Genomic DNA, 13,411 nt, shown 5'->3' on the forward strand with positions numbered 1-13,411 from the left:
TAGCGCATTAAAAAGTTAGAAAAAGGTTAACCGACTTTATAGAGTTAGTGTAACATCTTCTATAACTCTGTAATAGAATTAAATACAATTTATATTGCATCTTCCACAGCAAGTTTTGTAAGTTCGTAGTTTCATGCTTCACAGGTAGATAACTTTTACTCGATGATTGAAGAGAACTTAGCTCACAATACATAAATGAATACAATCTGATATATAAAGAGAATGGTTAACTCGTTGATATCATTTAAATGGGAGACAAAAAGTGTAAGATCTGTATCTCTCTAAGTAAAATGAAACACTTGGTCTCACACATAATCTCTCTTCAATATTTCTCCCAAGAACACAACAAATAATCTAAACACCATCCTCTCTTCTGGAGAGATTTAAATAATTTCTTGAAAATGGAACAAGTAGTGTTTAGAAAAATGATTGCTTCACACTTCTTCAAAATGAAGCATTGCAATTCAGAAAAAAATATTATTTTAATAAGTTACAGAATGGGCATGTCTAAAGCTTGTAAGACATCCTTAAACTCAAAATCACGTGGTTCTTTATTGAAACATTCAACCAGCTCGTATCTCACATCATTAAGATAAAAAGATTGAGTGGTTTCCAAGAGCCACTTTGCTTCCTCATCAGTAAGCTTGCTGGTGAAAACAATATCTCCTCGAATAAGTACCAAGTCCTTGCTTTCTGCAAATTCTGTGTAAAAGGATGCAGTGAAGTAAGGAGATGCTTGAGTTCCTCTTGCTTTATAATCTTCAAGACCAGTGAAAAGCATGTATGGCAATTGCACTGCAACAAAATTTTGAATAAACATTTAAGCAAACTAACAAATTTGTGGAAGAATGCAAATTTTGATTGTATACTTCAATGGCATATGCTATCTAAAAATCTAATTGAGGGCCTAATGCATAACATCATTAGTATTTAGTACTGTTCATTATAGCAAATAACCCTAATTGGATTCCTGGTTCTGATGCGTTCAACAGAAATTTGGGAATTAGCATGCGCAAGAATGGCCAATAGATAGAAACTCTTGCGGCAAGGCATTTCCAATGCTTTTTCCCAACTGCAAAAGCCATGATGTTATGCCAGATAGTATCAAATCAAAAGTATGGTTGAGAATGATGAGCTCGTTCACAATTATGGCTCTAAACTAGCTTGTTTCTTAATACACATTTATTGCTACAACAGGCATGACTCAATAAACCATAACATGATTATGAGCATTGTAGTATAGAAAGCATTTTGCCGAAGTTAAATCATCGGTTATATAGATCACAAGCAAGAGAAGTCAGCCACCGCAAAATAAATCAATTGTCACATTAAACCAATATGAAAAAAGTTCAAAGACTACAGATCAAATAACAAACCTTGAGCAAACATTGTTGTATAACCACTTCCTCTCCACAAAGGAATGACAAAATACCGGCTGCTAAGACAGATAAAGTGAGACTAGCAAGAATTATGAAACCCAACAACGTGTATGTAACAACATAAACAATGGAATCAAATGGATTACCAATCTGAGCCTCTTTGTTCCAATAAACGGTAAAGTTTTGCCTTCATGGTCAACCCAATATGACCTCTTCCCAAGTGATACTGAACATAAATAATTTGCTTAATCAATTTGTTCTTTCATATTAACAACATGAAAATGAAAAGGGAAAGAAAAGTTCAGTAATTGGGTATATTTTACATCATCCAAATAGAAGCAAGGTCCTCAGGTGAACGGTTTTTTGCTCGGTTCAAATCCATGATGGAATCCAATGGCTTGGGTTCTAAAGGCTTGAACCCAGATGCAAATCTCGAAGTCCTGAAAAAACCGAGTGAACCCCATTTCAATAGATCTCCTGGGATTGCTTCTGTTTCGGGGTTTTTGACACGTTGCTGCGAAGAGAACGCAGAGAAGCAGCGAATTGAAAGCCAAGAAGAAGAAGAAGATGGTGTTTCTTTCAGGATGATAGTTCTTAGTGACGAGGAAACTTTCGCGGTTACGGTGATTCTTGATGCTAACCGTTGCATTGTTTCGAGTTTTCAGGTGCGGAGTCTACTCAGCTCAAACTCGATTCGCTGGGTGATTTTATCAAACAGTCTATGTGCAATGCTAAGCAGTACAGTTCCAGGCAAAAACAGAGAAATGCGTGCTGAGAATAAAATGCAGCGTTGGGGAAATGTCTGGATTGAAATCGGAGTTTGACCCAAAAACACGAGCTTGGCCTAAATTCTATGGGAATTATTTCTGGCCCACTGGAAAATATTATGAATTGGGCTTTGCTCGAAACTGATTTTCTTTTCTATAAGAATACCACACCGTATTCAACAATCAAATCATTTTAATAAACTCCTTTACACACCACAAGTTCAATTCACTTTGAAATTGAAATATATTTATACTTTGGAAGAAAAAGAAATACTCAACTATTTATGCATTTCGTAATATTGATGTGCATGAAGCTATAAATTATTTTTTTTTATTTTTTTTAATGTAAAATCATAATGCATTAAAAATTGCAACACAAACAAAAAGCATAAGAAGAGGGACAAAAATTAATCCAAACCAAAAGATTTATCATATACACACTCTCTTAAGTCTCTCAATCTCATCATGCAAAAGAGAAGCACTATCAAAAGATATAATAGAGTGAATATTAATATTAATGCAACAACTTTTCATTCAACGTGGTTTGCATATAATAATAGCACTCTAATTGAGCTGTTTTATTGGTATGTTGACAAGTCTAACAAAAGGGTAAAAATTGAAAAGATGATACGTGCTATTACGAGGAAAAAAAATTCACAATAAAGAGGCTTGAGCATAATATATCAAGGTCTCAAAATTTTCAAATTTATCATTTTAACTAAAATTTAGTTAATTTTTTTTATAAATATAATTTTTAAATAAAAAATTTCAAATACATCATAATTATGCCATAATCTAGATATTATTAAGCCTTTAAGTGTGTTAGCGTCATAAATTAATCATTTAAAAATATTAACTATTATTAAATTTTTAAAAATATTTTTATGTGATATTACAGAAACAATTTAAATTTAAAATAAATCTAAAAAGAAAAGACTGTGAGAGTGAAGTTAAGAAACTTAAATTTTTTTAGAATCTCAACTTTATTGATTTAATAAAAAATTAGTTGTTTTTTTCTTCGAAAAACCTTTTACCCACAATATATCATTTTCACTCCTATTGCAGAAATGACGTAATCTAATTATATAAAGCAGAGAGACATAACGGTTAGAACATGTCTAAAAAGTATATGAATGGGCCGAATTACAGCGGCGATATAAACTATAAACTGGTTGTTTAGGCTACAAAATTTTGCATCTTTGCATGGAGGCTGCCAACAAGAAGGAAACAATGGTTCAATCAACTCAGACAAACCGAATCCAGTTAAAGGCTCAACTACTAAGAAAAAAAAAAGGCGAAACGACAATGTACTTTGTTTCGCAAATCCTTGGTCTGGGTGACAGTTCTGAAATTTCCTATTAATTAAAGGAATTAAAAATGATTAAATTTGCCACTGCCAACTTGTATCTTCGATAATCGAGAACACAGTTTTTTTCTTAGACTTTAGCGGCTTTGTTTTTTGACTGGAAAAAGTCCGTGCAATCTCAGTTACCCATGCCTTTTCAGTTTTTTGTTTTTGACTTTTAACAGAGTCATCAGATGTCATTATCTGGAAGTTAGAAGTGGATCAGATTAACAGGGCATAAGACATCGAAAGAAAAAGCAACAGAAATTTGCAGTAAAAAATCGATTTTATACTGCTTATTTACACATTACTTCCCCCACATGACAGCCACAATCACAAACCTGATTTATATTTGCAGACAGATTATTTCGGCTTCTGTAGTTTCACCCAACTCCCCCCAAACAAAAATGTATTTACCAAAAACCTGATTGGGAATTGGGACCGACCTTCAGATGCGGTAAAATGTTAGTAGGAAAAAACGTCCACCTAACCCGTGTCTTAGTATTAGCATGATAAATATATATCCATATTTGAATTTCATCTTAAGTTAAAAAGTCCAAACAATTGCCTAATTTCCATAAACATGTACTAGTACAATAACAAAAAGTTAAGAAAAAGGGAATTTGAGCGTGAGATAGTGCTAGCAGCTTTTAATATGCTCACAAGGAAAAGGTTCCCTTCCACTTAAGACTTGACTGAAAAGGGCAAGTAAAATAGCAATTGACGCATACCCTAGAGAGAGAGGAGTAAAAGCTAATGGCCCTGAATCTGATTAATCTGTTTGACACAAGAGTTATTTATGATATGGTGGGTTTCCCTCGTTTCGTTTGCACATGCATTGCATTTAAGAACTCATGTTTGGTTGGCTAGTGGGGTTGAGTAGTACCCTCCACTCATTAGCTTCACTGCTTTTTATCCACCCTTACTGTTTTTCTCTTCACCCTTAATATTGCCTGTTTGCTTCCTTACCCTTGCTTAATTAATTAATTACCAATAGTCCGTTGGCATTTAAATCAAACCACTTGTCTATAAAAAAACAAGATAATTACCTGAATTTGTTGTTCGTTTTAAATCTAAGATTCTTTTTGTGTGTGTGTGTGTTTTCATATAAAAGAGGTTAACATGTATGTTAGAATTTTAATCATTACACAAATCCGTGAGGAATCGTCTTAGCTATTATTGTTTTATAACATGGCTATGATTAGCCAAATCTTTACCTTAAATTTCTAGTCATATACTTATACCAGAACAGTGTCAAAGGGAAATGTCTTATTATTTTGTTTCCTATCATTCATGTAGGGATTGGGTTTCACGGGAGTTGATTATCTTCTTTTATAGTTGAGGCAATTTGTATTGTCCCACTACAGAATTTTTAACCTGGTCTTAGCTCTTTTATATTCTCCACTACTATTCCTTTCTTTGTCCTAAGCTGCCGACCAAACACACTTCACAATCATGCCTATCCTTTCTCCAACTTCTTCTTCTTCTTCTTCCTTGGTTTTCACTTGTTTCTTCATCATTCTCTTTGTAACCATAAACTCCTCCAATCCTGTAACCATTACCACCAAGGCCAAACGCCCCCCACGCCAGCTTTCTGTCAATTACTATGCAAAATCTTGCCCTCAAGTTGAGCAACTCGTCGGCTCCATCACCTCCCAACAATTCAAAGAAACCCCTGTCTCTGCACCTGCCACCATTCGCCTCTTCTTCCATGACTGCTTTGTAGAAGTAATGCAAATTATATTCAATTACTTATCAGTTCTTACTTCTGCATGCATGCAAGCACATGTTAGCATTAATGCGCCTACAATGCTCCATTGATTTCCAACCATATAAAATTTTAGCTGATGATTGATTCAAAATTTTGGCTTGGATTACTGTTATATTGTAGGGTTGCGATGCGTCTATCCTTATAGCAACACAGCCTGGAAGTAAAATATTAGCAGAGAAAGATGCAGCGGATAACAGGGACCTGAGAACAGAGGGGTTTGATACAATAACGAGAGCCAAGGCTTTGGTGGAGAGCAAATGCCCCGGCATTGTTTCTTGCGCTGATATTCTTGCAATTGCAGCCAGAGATTTTATCCATTTGGTAAGTGCAACCGTTTTCACTTTTTATTGGTCTCGATTTGCTTCTCATCTCATGCATTAGATATTATCTCTGTTTACAATCATATTGCTGGGGGAAAAAAACAAAGAAATTAATTTGATATCGTTACATGCATATCTTCCAATTCGGATGATGTTTCCAGAGTCGAAGATTGGAAAAAATATATATATTAATATTACTTATTTTCTGCATTACAGCTATACTTATCAGTTGAAACTCTCTAATAAGACACGAAAGATATTCATATTTCCATGTGCCTATTTTGTCTACAGCGAAACTTGTTGATTAACAGCCAAGATTCTGCTGCTAAGCTTGTCCTACTACCTGATCTTGACTTTCGACCTTATGTTGAGTCTCCAACATGTTTGATTTTATTATATCACTATCAATGTTAAGACAGCCGAGTCCTTTGGTTTTAATTAATTCATCTTAAGATATGTTGGTTTTCAACTAACGAGGAAGTTTAGTAAATATTTAATGGACACTGGTTTTACTGTGATTTAATGTGTTTCCAGGCTGGGGGACCTTATTACGTAGTGAAGAAAGGAAGGTGGGATGGGAAAATGTCAATGGCATCCAGGGTCCCCAACAATCTCCCACATGCAAATTCAACCGTCGACCAACTGATCAAACTCTTTAGCTCAAAAGGGTTAACCATCCAGGACCTGGTTGTGCTCTCAGGTGCGCACACCATCGGCTTTGCCCACTGCAAGAACTTCGTGGACCGACTCTACAATTATAAAGGCACTAAGCAGGCTGACCCTGCCATTGATCCAAGGCTACTAAAGGCCTTGAAGATGTCATGCCCACAGGTTGGTGGTAATGATGACATTGTGGCTCCATTCGATGTCACCACCCCATTCGTATTCGACCATGCTTATTATGCAAATTTACAGAGCAAACTGGGCTTGTTAGCTTCAGACGAAGGTCTATTTTTGGACCCGAGGACCAAGCCTCTGGTCCAATCTTTTGGGCTAGACAAGGCAAAGTTCTTCCTGGCCTTTTCAGCAGCTATGGAAAAAATGGGCTCAATTGGCGTCAAAAGGGGAAGAAGACATGGAGAGAAAAGGAAGGTTTGTAGCATACACATGTGAAGCTTTTTTTTTCCTTCCCATTCATATACCTCCCCATCCCCTTTTTTTAGTTCTAAGCTTTCTTTTATTTATTGATTGGGATTTTGTAGACTTTTGTGAATGTCTAGAAAATTTAGTCCCCAAACAACATGGAACTTGGTAGATAGGAGACCTTTATATCGATCACTTTTCAGTGGTTCTGTTTTTCTTTTTGAATTATCTTGACCGCAAAGTGAGAGAATGAAAATTCGTAAGCTTACCGTCAACCTATAATTACCTCGCACTTTATTTTAAGTTATTATTTCCTTTCCATAAACCTCCAAGAAAGGATATGTTTGGGCATGCAAAAGATAAAAAGAAGCAAAGAAGCATCTTCAAATTTAGAGTCAAAGCCTCAAGTAGTCTCTTTAAGCGAGACTTCAGAAAGGGCTCCACACAAAAACAGTGGTGAATTCAATAATTTTTTTTAGGAAGGTTGGAAATTTAATTATATTTTTTTAGATTAAAATATAAATTTATTACGTATTAATTTATAAAAAGAATTAAATAGAAATTATTTCATTTTTAGGAAGTTAAATGCAATTTTATTATATATTAATTTATAATTTTTTTTACTTATAAAAAGATTGAATTAAAATTTTATTATTTTAGGGGCTAAAGTACAATTTTATTATATATATTAATTTATAATTTCTCTATTTATAAGAGGATTAAATTGAAAATTTTTCTTTTCTGAGTCTCCTCTACACAAAAATAAGCAGAAAACTCTTTTACTAGCTAAGTAAACTACACTAACAGTCAGTCATCTCATAATTAGCAGTCATCTCACAATTAGTAAGTTTCTTTTATGATCATCAACTAAAAAAAGTTATAATTTATTCGGTAACACGTTCGAGATTTTTTTTTATCATTATTAAGTGAGTAACGGAATCATAACGTTACACTTTTTTAATTGATCTATAAAAACAAATTTAGTCATAAGCTTTTATACTTATTGTCTATTTGGTCATGATTCTATATAAAAATTATAATAAATATATAAAAACTTAAAATATATGTAAATACATAAAATATTAACAAATAATAAATATTATGTAAAGATTGTTATGTTACTTTCATATATTATTTATGAGGAAGGTTTCATTTACATTGGTGCAAAACTAAAGTTGTTTTACACTATTTAGTATTTTTTTTGTAGAATTAATATTTTAACAATCTAATCATAATATGTCATATTTCATTCATATAGGTCATGCATGTTAAATTTAACATGAACTAAAAATTTCTAACTATTTGTTTTATGCAAAAAGAATTCAACCATACGATAAATATTAATATATACAGTATTTTAGATCAAAGTGATAGAGATATCAAATCGATTCTAAAGTTTACATGCATGACAAATACAATTATATCAATAAATTAAATAGTTGAATTGTTAAAACATTAATCCTACAAAAAGATATGAAAGGGTGTAAAATAATTTTATTTTATATCAATGTAAGTAGATCTCTCTCTATTGTTTATTATTTTTCACATAATAAGTGTCTTGTTTATATATAATTTACATGTTGGCATGGTTTTTTTTTTAATTGTCACATAGTCACGTGATCATATCTTTAATGTTTGTTTATCTTCACATGATAGGTTTTTTTTTTTTACTTAGTTATGAGGATCCTAATTTAATGTGCTAATATTAGACTGATCATGGAAATACCAAAGAGTTTAGGGTATGACTTGAATAGGAAGATGAACATTTACTATGTTGAGTTTGGTAAATCATTGAGCATGAGGTTGAGAATGTTAAATGAAAAGGATGCCATTGTGTTAGAACTAGCAACCCAATTAGTGAAAGGTGGGTTCTTGACTTATATGTTAAACATTTGGATGCTAAAATTGAGCATGACATTCCTACTGCATTTCTTGAACCTTTTGAGGATGTTCTTGACATATATGTTAAACAATGGTGTACTATGTAAGGGTGAAGCAGATGAAGATAGTGCATAAATGGTGTTTAGGGTAATGTTGGTAGTGTTTCAAATGTTAGGGGTATTAATCTAGGAGGCAATTGTAAGGATGAGTATAGTAATAGAGTGAAGGTTTTGGGTGATAATAAGTATTTTGTTTCATCTTACTTCAAAATTTTTGAAGGCACCAACTGGGAATTAGATGAAAATTATGTTAAGAAAGTGAAGTCTTATAATACTTACTATAAATTTGTTCCTTTAGATGATTGTTTTATTTGACCTTTTTTTAATAATTTTGTTATATATTCAAATCATATTTACTCTTTTTTATATAATACTTAAGATTATCTATAGACCCTCCCAACCCATAAATAGAAAAATAATGCGCTTCAACATATTTGAACCTATATCCTCTTGCGTTACAATAATATTCATACGAATTAAGCTAAGACTCAATCGATTCTATTAATCTTATATATGGGCTCTTTAAAAATCAATTTCCTGATTTTTCAATTAGGAGAAAATTAAAGTTTAAATATAAAAAGAGTGATAATTCAAGAATAAAAAGTATATGTAGTATCAAGGGATACAGTTATAGGGAGACTAATTATTACAGGCTATAATAAATAGAATAGAACAGTTTTAACCTTTGTGCTTAGTCTTTATTATTTTAATGAGTTTATAAAACATAAAAGATTAATTATTACATTTGCTTCAATGGATACTTTGGAAAAAAAATGTCTTATAATAAATTTCACCACTAACATTTATATGTTTTACCAAAATAATCCTAATTATATTTTTGAGCTTTTTTTAATCATTAACTTTTGTTTTTTTTTTAAATTATTTTTTTAACAGATTTGATAAAAGTAATGTTAAAAAACTTAACGGGATGATGTGAAATTTTATATATAAAATATTTTTAATGAGATATAATTTATTACTTAGATACCTCAATAAAATAATTACATGGGTAAAATAATAAAAGAATTAATTAATTAATTCATGAAGTTAAAAAAATTTAATTAAAAGAAAATAAATGTAATTATGTAAAAAAATTCAAAATGAAGCACAAATTTAATATTTTCGGTTTGATTTATTAATTATCTTTTTGAAACCTATCAGTAAACAAACATATGCATTCATTTTCAAACTTTTTTTAGATAATTATATTTATTTTCTTTAATTTAAGAGTTATTTTTTATTCCATGTATGATTTTTTTATTTTTATCATTTTTTATATGTAATTATATTTTAGGTTGTCTAAGTAATAAATTACATCTCATTAAAAATATTTTATAAAATTTCTGTTAATTTTTTAAACAGTATTTATTAAATCTGTTAAAAAAATAATTTAAAAGAAAAAATAAAGGTTGATAGAAAAAAATACTAAAAAATATAATTAAGACTATTTTGATAAAATATATAAACTTTAGTGACTAAACTTGCCATTAAGAAAAAAAAAAGGAAAAGTTGAAAGGACATTAAAGGCAGCGACAATTGCAGTCAGAAATTCAATCAAAGCAGTGCATCGCCAATCAATGCGAATAGCTCAAAATTCATTAATTTTCTTTTTCGACATTTTTTCTTGGATCACAAAATCCCCCAAAAAGGTAGCAATAGCTGTAAGTTACCTGCAACGAAGACTAAAGGTGGGATTAGCATTGATGTTTGAAATAATATTAACCTTTAAAAAGTTATTATACAAATAGAAAATTTTAATTTTTGAACTTCTAAAAAACAATTCAGCTGTTCAACTATAAATTTATCCCTTATTTATATAAACAATAAACTATAAATATGATTTATATATTTAAAATAAATTTTATAAATAAATTATATTAATTATTTAAAATTTATATATCATAATATTAATAATGAATTCTGAAAATTTATTTTACTATATTTGTATGATAATTTAAGTTAATTACTTATTAATACCAATTTAATAATAACATGGTGTTGTGATGGTTATGATGATGATGATGATTAGACTTGTCCATAAGTCGGGTTAGGCCAAGCAGAGGATCAGTTTCAAAAAATTTCAAGACTAGATTCATTTTCAACCTAGTCACCCAACAGCCCATTTCACTATTCAAAAAAATATTAAAATATATATTAAATGTTTTTATGATTAAATTTAAATGATAAAAGAATATTTTAAAATTGAATCGAGTTGTGCTGAAGTGTAAAAATTCTTGTTCAAGCCCAACCCAAATCAGATTGGGCCTATCAAGCCGAGTAGACTATTCGGCCCTTGAACAGGTCTAATGATGATGATGATAATAGTAATGCCAACAATATGTTAGCTCAATGGGAAGAGTATTGTGTTGTAAGTATAAAAACTTGACTTTAATCCCAAAAAGCTGAAAAATAAAAGATAATTTGCATTTGATTCAATTATTCTATAACTTATAAAAAAATATTAATTTATTAAAGTTGTTATATGTGATTTTAATAGTTAAACATGTAATTTATATGTTTAAATTATATTTTATAAACAGTTAAAACATTTAAAATTAAAGTTTTATATATTATAATATTAATTAATTTAAATATAAAGTAGGATGGTTGGAGATGAATGGAGAAAATGTCAACAAGAGTGCACAATTTAAATTTGAATTTTGAGGGGATATGGTGTAAATTTATTCACTTAATTTGAATAGTAGTGATCAAAGCTCAACTGAAATCGACCAAAAAAAAGTTGTAACTGTATTTTGGTGCGTTTTATTTTATTTTTCAGTATTCAATTTACGTCGCCAAGTATGGTTGATGAGGCCGACATTTTTCTTTTAATTATTGAAAACATATATAGTTTTATTAATTGCACTGAACAAATGTACTTGTCTCATTTAAAAGTTGTCATTGGGCGGAAGGTCGAAGAAATAAATACCAACAAAAAGGCTTGTATACTTCATTTACAAGTTCAAAGGCAGTGATTAAGGGGTACTAATTACACCCTAATAGCCAGATTATATAAGGGCTAAGAAGGGGCTTTTAATATATATGTATGCGGTAGTTGGCCTAACCAGTCACTTTAAATCAATAAGCTAGATTCTTTTTAGAATTAATCCGGCATCGAGGGCCTGGAAAGATGATCTGGAGCCAGCATATAGACTTTTATATGTACCAGCTGGGATTCCATTTTCTTCTCATTTTATTTGCTACTGAATTTAGGGTAAGACATGATCAATCACTTATAACTAAATAGGTCTATTTTGATAGCTAGTTGTCAATGGGACCAAACTTGGATTGCAATTTATATCATATATATTAATTTGATACATTTTTCAATAATGTGTACCGTCACATAGTTGACTAAATATCTATATATTATTCATTGTCAATATATTTATGTGTTCTTGAAAAAATATACATATTTATCTCAACCACTAGATACCATACATTTCAACGGTTTCCCTTTTTTTCAGTGGTTAGACGTGAAAATTAAAATAATTTATTGGAAGGGTCCACTTTGATTATTTGCCGAACCTTACTTAAACACTGCATATAATTTATTTACACATTAATGGTGCACACAATAATTTTACATGGTGATTGGTTGTCTAATTTGGTGGAATTTTGCATGGGGAATCGGGGATTCGTTATTTTCTTTTAAATTTTATTATTATAAATATACTACATTCACAATTATAAATATATACATTCAATCAATTAAAATATGAAGTAGTACAAATTTATATAGAAAAATTAAAAAGAAGTAGACAAAACTTATACATAAATTACTCACGAAATCTTGTCAACCATTTTTATTTTTACTTGTATACAGTACAATGGCCATAGGTTTAAAAAATAAAAATAAAAAGTTTAATTTTTAAGGAAATTTAAAAGATGTAACCCTAAATTATTTGGATACAATTTATTATTCAATTAAACTTGTTGAGTGTTTTGTTGTATGTTCTATCGTGTGAGAGGAATTTAGTATTTATAAGATACAATTATTGTTCATCGAAATGATGTTTTAAATAGGCTCCATGCATGTCAACACATATACTGTTCTAGACTTAACACGTGTTCATCGAACTATCCATTTGACTTCACACCCTCTGTTTGCAAACTATAGTTCCAATAGGGTCGGAAGCGTGTAAATTATTGTACTAAAAAATCACACAAAGTTCAATTCCCAGGGAAGAGAGGTGGATCACATGGATCTCTTAAATACCAAGTCTTTCCTTAGACAGAATATCCCTTCTATAGTAATTTAATAGCACAATTAAATACTACTATTATACCCTCAAATATTGAAAGAAAAATAGGACAAGAAAGAACACAAGAGTTTTAACGAGGTTCGGTAAATTATACCTACGTCCTCGGGCACTAACACCAGATGATAACTTTACTATCTTCAAAGTATTACAAACAAATAGAATTCCTTAAGAATTCTCAAATGGGAGAAAAAGAAAACTAAGAGAGAAAGATTGGTTGGGATGAATTGAAATGAGAAATGAGAAGGCCTATTTATAGTTGAGGTTTAAGGACCAAACAATAAATAGCCCATTATCTCAAGGACCAAAAAAAAAATTATCCCATGCCACTTTTTCAAAGTCAACTTTAGGGTGCTAAACTTGCACCACTTGGATTGTTTTCCATTAAAATTGTCTGCCATTAATCATAATGTTAACAATCTCCACCTTGAAGATTTGATTAGGATAATCACATCTTCACACACTTCCTTCAACTCCCCAAATTTGATAAAGCTATCTTTTGTAGTGTCTCCAAATACACTCTCGAACGTCATACACCTGAAGG

The 13,411-nt window shown here is 30.8% G+C and overlaps 2 protein-coding genes across 2 annotated transcripts; one reads left to right on the forward strand and one right to left on the reverse strand.

Moving 5' to 3' along the window:
* Positions 1 to 212: 212 nt before the first annotated feature.
* On the reverse strand, positions 213 to 2,207 carry LOC121229398 (uncharacterized). The gene is made up of 4 exons (XM_041113591.1): positions 1,703 to 2,207; positions 1,526 to 1,605; positions 1,377 to 1,435; positions 213 to 795 (listed from the first exon to the last, which is right to left on the reverse strand). Exons 2-4 carry the CDS (start codon positions 1,570 to 1,572, stop codon positions 491 to 493), a joined length of 411 nt encoding a protein of 136 aa, XP_040969525.1. The 5' UTR covers positions 1,573 to 1,605; positions 1,703 to 2,207; the 3' UTR covers positions 213 to 490.
* Positions 2,208 to 4,762: 2,555 nt separating this feature from the next.
* On the forward strand, positions 4,763 to 6,940 carry LOC107943865 (peroxidase 19). Its single transcript, XM_016877683.2, has 3 exons — positions 4,763 to 5,219; positions 5,383 to 5,583; positions 6,117 to 6,940. The coding sequence occupies exons 1-3, from the start codon at positions 4,947 to 4,949 to the stop codon at positions 6,693 to 6,695; spliced, it is 1,053 nt and encodes a 350-aa protein (XP_016733172.1). The 5' UTR covers positions 4,763 to 4,946; the 3' UTR covers positions 6,696 to 6,940.
* The last annotated feature ends 6,471 nt before the right edge of the window (positions 6,941 to 13,411 follow it).

This window comes from Gossypium hirsutum, chromosome A05 (assembly GCF_007990345.1).
Source record: "Gossypium hirsutum isolate 1008001.06 chromosome A05, Gossypium_hirsutum_v2.1, whole genome shotgun sequence".
Lineage (NCBI taxonomy): Eukaryota > Viridiplantae > Streptophyta > Magnoliopsida > Malvales > Malvaceae > Gossypium > Gossypium hirsutum.

Bases quoted from the DNA above. Each gene is read 5' to 3' on its own strand.
- LOC121229398 (XM_041113591.1), bottom strand. From the start codon at position 1,572: ATGAAGGCAAAACTTTACCGTTTATTGGAACAAAGAGGCTCAGATTG. The intron at 1,436-1,525 runs GTAATCCATTTG...CTGTCTTAGCAG, and splicing joins GAACAAAGAGGCTCAGATTG to CCGGTATTTTGTCATTCCTT. The intron at 796-1,376 runs GTTTGTTATTTG...ATTTTGTTGCAG, and splicing joins TACAACAATGTTTGCTCAAG to TGCAATTGCCATACATGCTT.
- LOC107943865 (XM_016877683.2), top strand. From the start codon at position 4,947: ATGCCTATCCTTTCTCCAACTTCTTCTTCTTCTTCTTCCTTGGTTTTC. The intron at 5,220-5,382 runs GTAATGCAAATT...GTTATATTGTAG, and splicing joins TCCATGACTGCTTTGTAGAA to GGTTGCGATGCGTCTATCCT. The intron at 5,584-6,116 runs GTAAGTGCAACC...ATGTGTTTCCAG, and splicing joins CCAGAGATTTTATCCATTTG to GCTGGGGGACCTTATTACGT.